Source organism: Bombina bombina, chromosome 1, assembly GCF_027579735.1.
Source record: "Bombina bombina isolate aBomBom1 chromosome 1, aBomBom1.pri, whole genome shotgun sequence".
Classification (NCBI taxonomy): Eukaryota; Metazoa; Chordata; class Amphibia; order Anura; family Bombinatoridae; genus Bombina; species Bombina bombina.
In genome coordinates, this window is record NC_069499.1 from 602504375 (window position 1) to 602513946 (window position 9572).

General features: G+C 35.1%; 1 protein-coding gene across 1 annotated transcript in view; it reads right to left on the reverse strand.

Annotated features, from left to right (window-relative positions):
* Positions 1–929: 929 nt before the first annotated feature.
* Positions 930–9572, reverse strand: part of RBM41 (RNA binding motif protein 41) — a 14751-nt gene continuing 6108 nt past the window's right edge. Inside the window, exons 4-6 of the mRNA XM_053698941.1 lie at positions 8705–9316; positions 3248–3491; positions 930–1493 (exon numbers count right to left, since the gene is read on the reverse strand). Of these exons, the coding sequence (XP_053554916.1) occupies positions 1354–1493; positions 3248–3491; positions 8705–9316 (996 nt within the window). The 3' untranslated portion in view covers positions 930–1353. The remainder of the gene's footprint in view (positions 1494–3247; positions 3492–8704; positions 9317–9572) is intronic.

Consider the following 9572-nt stretch of genomic DNA (forward strand, 5'->3'; position numbering starts at 1 on the left):
TGACATATAATTTTGTTTGTAAAATATTGAAGTAAGCAGAAAAAAAACTTAGCGACTAGATTAGTGACATATAGATAAATGCTAGGTTATCTTCCATAATGTCAAACGTTACCTTCACTTTAAAAGGGACATAAAACAGGTTGAGATCTGTGCATATCTTAAAATGGCTAATTAATTAAAAAAAGTTTGCATAAAAAAATAGTTTAAAAATTGCTGGTGAGTATTTTAAAATATTTTTCAAAAATAAGCAAAACGAATTACATAGCTAAGCTGCCTGGAGCAGCAAACTCCACCCCCCTTATCAGTATTTAGACACAGGCATTGTATTTCAACTGAGTTCACAGCTTCTAGGCATGCTTCAGCAGATGATCCCTATTCATTTGTGCATTCTACCAAAACAACAATAGCTATAGATACAGCCATAGAAGGAAATGTGTGGGGGGAGTTAGAGCTGTACAATTCAGAAACTAAAAAGAAAGGGTTAATGGCCAGGCACTGCAGTATAAATTTGCAGGTAAAGTAATTAAAGTACATATTATATTTTGTCTCTATCCCAACTTGTTTTATGTCCCTTTAAATTGTTTTTGCTCAGCTCCTCTATGGCCCAATGTAGGAGAGGTAATGATCCATTTATAAGCTGGGTAATAGATTAACGTGAGAGGTGGAACAGCAGGTGTCTCTCTTATAATCTCTATTACAGCATTTTTGGGCTTAATGTTTTCAGTTTTTCCTCTGTTTGGTTGATTTTTTTATAATTATAAGTGCTTGAGCTACTTATCAAGCGTACTACTGAGTCATCATTTTTGGTACAAAATTATTTTATTATCGGGGTCCATCAGTGACCCTTTTCGTCCTTTCTCCTTAATATACCCCCTTTCTTTTATAATTATATTTTAGGTGGTCAAAGAGAGGCACTATTTACCATTAGCGGTAAGTTATTTAACTTGCATTTTATTATACTTTTGGTGTTAAATGAACATAATTTATTCTGCCTTATGCTGTATATTACAAGCTATATCTGTAATGTTATTTTGTTATTCATCTACTGCATCATAACTTGGACTTCTGAAGTTTAATTCCCTGTATACAGTTGTTATGCTTCAATAAAAAAATATTTTTAAAAATAAATACAACTATTGTGTTTATTGTTGCATAAAAATATATACACCTCAGACACTGCATTATGCTAAGGATATATATATATATATATATATATATATATATATATATATATATATATATATATATAGGTTTGTTTTATGCTCTAAATATTTATTTACTAAATACAATGTACATTGTATAAACTCCTCTCCCATCTTAGCGGAGTGATACCATATAGAACAAACTTGGTGTCTAAGGGTCTTTCCACGTGTAGGTACCAGGTTCCTCACGCTCTGTACCAGGTGATTTTTTAGCAAATGTGATAATCATGGGACGTCCATGGAGTTGATATCCAAGGAGGAGCTGAAGTGCTGATTTAGCAACATGGGCATCTGACAAACAGAAATTACTTGTTACATTTTTCTAATACATAATAAACCAATGTACGATTTACTGTCATCATAACTAAATAACAAGCCCCAACATCAGATCTTAAAAAACATGGTAAAAGTTACACCATCATTTTAAAAAAAAAAAGTTCAATTTGGCTCATCATCACATTGTAAATCATGTACCCAAGTGCAACAGGGTGTAAAGAAAGCAACAACAAAATTAGAAATCCCCCCAAAAAACACAGTGAAAAGTGTACAAATAAAATAAACAAAAACATAGCCAAAACACTGTGAACTTGTGTTAAGGATAGATTTCCCCTTATAATAGGTGAAATGGAGCCAGGTAACCTCAAAAAGAAATAGTGCAGTCCTGTTAAAACTCCAAATGTGGAAATGTTACAAAGCAATACTCACATATCCGAGGGCTACAGTAAATATTTATTAACATAGATTAAAAAGGACCAATATACACCAGGGTATACAGAGGTTAAGTGTCAACAGATACTATAGGTAAATGCTAAGGAGAACGCCGCACATAGCTTCAGTGTTCCTTGCAAACCAATTATAGCATATACAGACACTTGCTGAGTCCCGCCCACTTGTCTTGTAAATGCCCAGTAAGTTTTAACAGGACTACACTATTGATTACTTTCTTTTTGGGGTTAGCTGGGTCCATTTCAACTGTGAAGATTCAGGAGTGTTTTAAGGAAGACTATATCCTTAACACAAGTGCCAAGTTCTGGCATTTGCGCCATATCAAATTTTATATATAAATATCAGCAATTAATAAATGCATCGCAAATTAACTACATACAAGTTAAATTGCTATCCTTATTGCTGTGGCCAATACTAGACAGAAAAATGTATGCTGCTTGCTTCACTACATATAAAACTTTTTCTAAGGAATTCAATTTTGAGTTTAACATACATTTAAAGGAACAGTAAACACCTTTTAATTACAAAACATTTCGGTTGTGTTGCTGTAGAATAACATACCAACCAATTCTTAATTTCTGCAATTTATTCACAATACAAAAACTCCACCCACTATTTGCCTAATTAGGAGGAGCCAACCTGGTCTTTAGTCAGCAGACAACAAGGCTAGCTGCTGTTGTAAAGTTAGCAACAACAAAAAAATAGTTGTTATCAGATAAATTAGGGCAGATATGTAGCAGGTGCATTTTAAGGTCTGAGAGTAAGAAATTGCTCTATTTTGAGAGAAAAAATGACATGAAAATAATGCAAAATAAATAATGAAAATACATTGCAAAGTTGTTTCACTATGCATGAATAAATATATTATATAAAGATCGCAAAGTGTTTACTGTCGCTTTAAGTTATCTGTAGCAAAAACTAGACATTGTCTTCATTGCTTTACTGATTTCCCTTGGAAAATGTATTTTAATGCCTGAAATTTATTTCTAAAATCTATCTTCTGTTATCATAGAAAGGGTTAACCCTTTCCTCTACAAGTACAAGGTTGGTGTAAAGCTTAATGATACTAATAAACTACCACTAACATAATATCATTACTGTCTGTCCAATCTTATTTGTTTGGTTTGTGTTGTTTTTTTAAATGACAGGACATGAATAGTGCAGAGCTAATAGATTACCAGTTGGGATACTATTTTATTTTATTTTATATATATATATATATACATACATACATATACATATATATATATATATATATATATATATATATATATATATATATATATATATAAATAAATATAAAAACCAAAAAAACTTACCAGGTAAAGTAATGAAAGCCTGACCTCGCAATCTGCCCGTTAGAACTCTGTAATGGATAACTTCAGAAGAAGGGAGAGTGTTAGATGGTGTAGTGTGACTGTGGGATACAGAGGGGAGGGTCTTGGAGGGAGAACTGGAAGTGCAGGTGTTAGAGGAGGATGTTTGTGATGACTGAAACCGAGAGAATAATCCAACCAAATCCCGAAGAGCCACTTGTGAGGAGAGATTACGGATGTGAAGAACCTGAAAAAGAGACAAAACAATCAGTGTGTTATTGTGGTATGTCAGGTATGTCAGGTACACTCTTATTGGATGTCATATACCCTTACTCATGATATTCTCAAACTAGAGGTATTGTAATTCCTTATATTATCTACTCCCCAAATGTGATCTTAAACCCAGAATGCCGAGGTGAGAAGTGGCGAAAACTGAATGGAGAGTTTTTTTTTTTTATTTAAATTTTTGTTGAGGTACTAGAAACAAAGTTAACAGTCGATACCATACATTTTTCAGACTTATTGTATAGAAAATGTACAAATGTTATGATAAGTGTTACACATTATGACATACTGTAAAAGTTATTGCAGGGAGAGGTAATATAGTAGAATAAAGTAAAGTCACAAAACATAACAAAATTCTGTATGAAAAGTATTGAGTAAACAACATCATACCTCATTTTAAAAAAAATTTAAGCTGTATATATATATATATATATATATATATATATATATATATATATATATATATATATATATATATATATATATACATATATATATATATATATATATATATATATATATATATATATATATTCATAAATCCCCTACGTAGAGAGTTAACGGGCTAGTAAAGTGTTATACCCTAATAGTATTCAAGGACCACTCATGGATCCCTAGAACTTTACATTTAGGTAAGGGGGATTTCAGGGGGGACGACAGAGAAAAATAATACGAATTTCTAAGGATACATTTTCCTGTGCTTTCCTAGTTAGCCTTATATGTGGGGGGACAACTAAATGGAGAGTTTGATGGAAATGGAGTTAAATAATTTGGTTCATGTAAATTGAATAAACTGCAGGGTTACATGTTGAGAGCTCTATTAAATAAGGCCCAGGGCCTAAAGATGTAGCATCAGCAATCTCTTTCGTGGTCACACAGTCAGTGGAACAATAAGTGCACAACTGTGTGAGGTCCTACTCTGTTCTTTTATTTGTTTGAGGAGATGAAGCCATGGAACAATGATAGTGAAATCAAACTGGGCAGAGGCATTTGTTATTGGCAATTGGAAACAATATTCAAGTCTGGCAATTCCTTCTGTTAATTCAACCATAGTCTTTAAAAAAATGGCAGGGTAAATCTAGCACAGTGAGCGAAGTATCAGTCCTGCTCATAGGTACATACACAAAAAGGTTCCGGCTAACCGAGAAAAAAATGCTCCAACAAAGTAAGAAGGTAAGATATACGAACCAGGTTTACGCGCTTCATGCCACCACAGGGCACTTAATCATAGAAATAAAGATCGTACCTGGACACCTCCCTAAATAGGGATGGACTGTCCAATCAGATTTCACATACTAAATTAAAAGTACATGGTTAAAAGCATGCCTAATTAGGCATTGAGGTTACAAACAAGCAATCCAACTTTCCAATTACATATGCTTTCTTCCTGCTCTTATTAACAAGTATTCTCTAAGCTTAAGTAAAAATAAGTAAGTATAAACCTAGTTTGTGATGCACATCAGATACAAGATATATGATATGAAAACAAAGCAAACTAAATTTTGTATATATGTTACAGTTAAAGTGCAGAATCAGTTAATGTACACATTACCTAGTTAATCTGCAGATTAACTGATTTGCTCAGTTAAAGTGCAGAATCTGCACTTTACCTAGGTAATGTGCACATTAACTGCTTCCGTGTAGTTAAAGTGAGAAAAGTTTGTTTCTCTCATGTAAACTGTTTATTGAAAAAGAAGCCGAAGAATGTTCCAATTTCGGACGAGGGCAGATACGCTCCAGAGTGCTCTGTTCTAATCAGAGCCTCGGGCGCCATAACTGCCTCTGGGAACCTTACCATGGGTCCCAGGCCGCACGTCTTGAAATTCTCTGTCTGGGAAATTATCTATCTCTCGAATCTATCTATTTATTATAGATTCGATAGATAGATAGATAGATAGATAGATAGATAGATAGATAGATAGAGATAATTTCCCAGACAGAGAATTTCAAGACGTGCAGGCTGCGACCCATGATAAGGTTCCCAGAGGCAGTTGCGGCGCCCGAGGCTCTGATTAGAACAGAGCACTCTGGAACGTATCTGCCCTCGGCCGAAATCGGAACATTTTGTTCTTAATTTATTTTGTTTAACTCAAATATTATTTAACATCATGTTCTTTATTTATTTTGTTAAACTCAACTATAACAATTAATGAAATTAACATAATGTTATTATTTAACATCATGTTCTTTATTTATTTCGTTAAACTCAACTATAACAATTAAAAAAATATAATACAAACAATCAAACGGTTTAAAATATTAGATCTAGGAAATGAATTTGCAGTCACAAATTGTGTCTGGAGCGTATCTGCCCTCGGCCAAAATCGGAACATTCTGTTCTTTATTTATTACATTCTTCTGCTTCTTTTTCAATAAACAGTTTACATGAGAGAAACAAACTTTTCTAAAAAGCTAAAATGCTTTTTTTTTGCACTTTAACTAGTGCCTAGTAGGTAATGTGCAGATTATCTAGGTAATGTGAGAAATGAAACAATTTTTCTGCACTTTAACTGATCACCCTAGTTAATCTGCAGATTAACTAGGTAATGTGCACATTAACTGATTTCTGCACTTTAACTGTAACATATACATATATAAATGCTCGTAGATGGCTAAACATGGTTTAAACATCACATCTGCAACATCATAAGTTATTTTACTGTTTATGCTTAGGAGTTTAAAAATGGTAACATCCAAATTTGCTACATATCTGTCCCGAAATGGAAACATTGCATGGAAAAACAATAAAGCATACAATTACATTTTGCACTGAACATAGTATTATCCCATTAATACTGTTATGCCAAAATCGTTGTCTCTTAATTATGCCTTATTTAACAAAGATTTAAGTAAAGAGAACATAAAGAGAAATATGTACCCTTAAAAGACACCAATTATGTGTTGACTTTTATGTTTGTTATTCATTAGGGTGGAAAACATTTTAAATAATTTTAAATAAAAGGATATTCTGAGTTATGATGGAAGGTTCATGGTGTGTTATGCTGTAAATAGCCTCATGTCCCACTCTTTGTTAATCCCCCCTGGAGTGACTGATCCTAATTTATAGATCCATACTGTTAGTAAACGTTTATTTCTATCTCCTCCTCTTTTTGGAGTATTCACTATATCAATGACTTTAACTTTCATATTAAATACATTGGTCATATGTATAGAGTAATGGTGACTAGCTACTGCTGAATCCTTACTTAAGTTTTTGTGTCTCTGATGTGCTCTCTCATTCGAGATCTCAACTGTCTAGAGGTCTCACCTATGTATTGCTGATGACAAAAGTTACACTCAAGAAGATAAACTACATATTGAGTTCTACAATTAGCGTAGAATTTAATCTCAAATTCTTCATTGGTAACGGAACTTGTGAATGTTTTACCAGGACTAATAATGTCCCATGTTAAACAGGGGCCTGTACCACACCTGAACGTTACTTTTCTACCTAACCAATTAATACTGTTAGTTTTTTTGGTGCCTACAAGGCTAGGTGATAATAAATTCGATAGGGTGGGTGTCTTTCTGGATACAAATTTAAAATCATCAATTATATCACTGAGTAATTATCTTGTCCCAGGATAAGTTCTTCTTTAGAATTGTACAAACCTTATTGTACTGATCTGAATATTCTGTTGATAATACTACTGATTTATAAAAATCTTTATCTCTTTTCTTTGGGGTATTAATCAAATCAGTTTGTGTGAGATTGCTTACTTCCTCTAGGTTATCACTAAGTAATTTTTCACTGTAACCCCAAGTCCTCAATCTATCTGTAAGGGCTATCGCTTGTTTGTGAAATTTTTCATCTGAATTTGTTTCTTCTCAAACGTAAAAATTGGCTTCTAGGTATTGAGCATATTAAATGGGGAGGATGACATGAACCAGCATGTCCTAACCTCATTTCCAGTGGCGTTCAGCTCAGTCCGGCATGCGGAGGATCTGTAGCTGCTTTGTTTTTGTTTGTGACTTTACTTAAAAGACCCTACGTTACAGAAAGGTAGTTTGGGACGGAAGGATGGGGTGGGGCCCTTTACTATGAAACATCAAAGTGAAGGGAAAGGGTGGGATTGGGCCTATGCTACTAAAATAAATATGGGGGAGGGGGATCCTACACTATAAAACATACATTTTGAATGGAGAGAGGGGTTTCCTACACTATGAAACAAGATTGGGGGTGAGGGGGGCCACTACACTACAGAAAAAAAAGAATTTAATTTATATAAATACTTAAACTGCATAGTGGCAAACTGTCTGCCAGTACCTTAGATGGTGGTGGTGAACAAAGCGTGATGAAGGAGGGAGGGTATTCTCTACACTTCAGCAAAAGTTAACCTTACAAGCTAACTGAATAACCCCTTCACTGCTAGGAATTTCAGAGGTTTGCTTCGCAGCTGCAATTAATTGCCTTCTAACTGCCAAAAACCAATTGCAAAGCCATGCAACTATTCTGTCTCTGAACAAAGGGGACCCCAGGGAAGCTTTTACAACCATCTATCTTATGACTGCAGTAGTTGCGTGCAAGTTATTTCAGTGACAAACCCAAAGGTTGCAAAAAAGTAAGTGACATCAAAGGGCTTATAAATTAGCATATGAGCCTACCTAGGTTTAGCTTTAAACAAAGAATACAAAGCAAATTTTATAATAAAAGTAAATTGGAAAGGTTTTTAAAATTGCATGCCCTATATAAATCATGTAAGTTTCATTTTGACTAGACCCTTTAAATAACCTTTTATTTTGTTCTTTTGGAATTAGTGACAAGTTGTTGACAAAAACTTTGTGAAGCACCTTGTAATTAAAAGACATTTCTCTTGTGCTGCTATAGAACATATTAGCCAAGTCTAAGAATTTTAAAAAACAAAATATTTTTTACATTTTTTATAGCAATTGTTTTTCAATAGTCAAACTCAACTCACCATTTGCCTCATTGAGGGACAATCTGGGCTTTAGTCCACAGACAACAAGGCTAGCCACAGTCATAATGTTAGTATAAAGTACATTGTTTTGCAGTGGTTATCAGTTAAAGCCAGTTAGGGACAGATATGTAGCAGTGCTAGCCTTGAGTATTATTGGGGTAATGTCAGTGGACAAGAGTCAGTCAAGCCATGTTACTATTCTCAGACTATGTAAGTGTGAAGGTCATTATCTATATAAAGATATTGATATTCTCACCCTGTTTGGCTCCCCTGGATGATACTCCCCTTGCCTCGATAAGCTGCATATCTCCTCCTGTGATGCCCTGTTTTGTTTTATCTCTTCTTCTGAAATGGTGGGTACAACTTCCCTGACTGCCCCAAAAGTCCCTCCACTACCTAAAGATGCCAAAGTGTGTCCAGCTTTCAGCGTCGGAGGTAATGCTGATGGGAGCGTCTCCTCAACATTACGAATCCTTTCAGCTGCACCAACTTGTGATAGAGTCTGTATCAGCCTTTCTTCTGATGTGCCAGAGTGATCCAGACTCTGTTCTGTGCTACTCTTCGTTGTGCTAGCATGGTCCATAGTCTGTTCTGTGCTTTTCTCTACTGCTCCTACATGGTTCAGAGTGTTGGACAAACAGCCCTCTTCTAAGTTTGTAACTGTGGGATAGGTGTCAGATTGGTGATAGAGTGCTCGCAAGAAGTGCTGTCGATCGGTGCCCTGAAACATGGCACGCTCAATCTCCATTTCACGCCGATTCAGTTTCTTGCTGCCAGCAAAGTGTTGGGGGAGATTTAGCAGTTTAAGGCGTTCTGCTACCTTATGCTCAAGAGCAGACCGTCGAGAGCGCACTGCATGAGGGTCTGCCTGGTGGGGAAATCCACAAGGAGATAAAATCAGTGTCAGTGTGGGTTATAATCACTAACAGCTTTACCAGGCTCAATCATTTTCATATAATTATGCAGAGCCTATTCACATGCAAATGGAGAGGCTGTTACTAGTGAATTCAGCAGGTAAAGCCCCTTTTCTCTTGTACATAGTTTAAATGCCTTTCCTGTTCATACACCGTGCCAGCCTTCTACTGACACACATCACCAGCCACCTCCCTACGCTCAGCACCAAC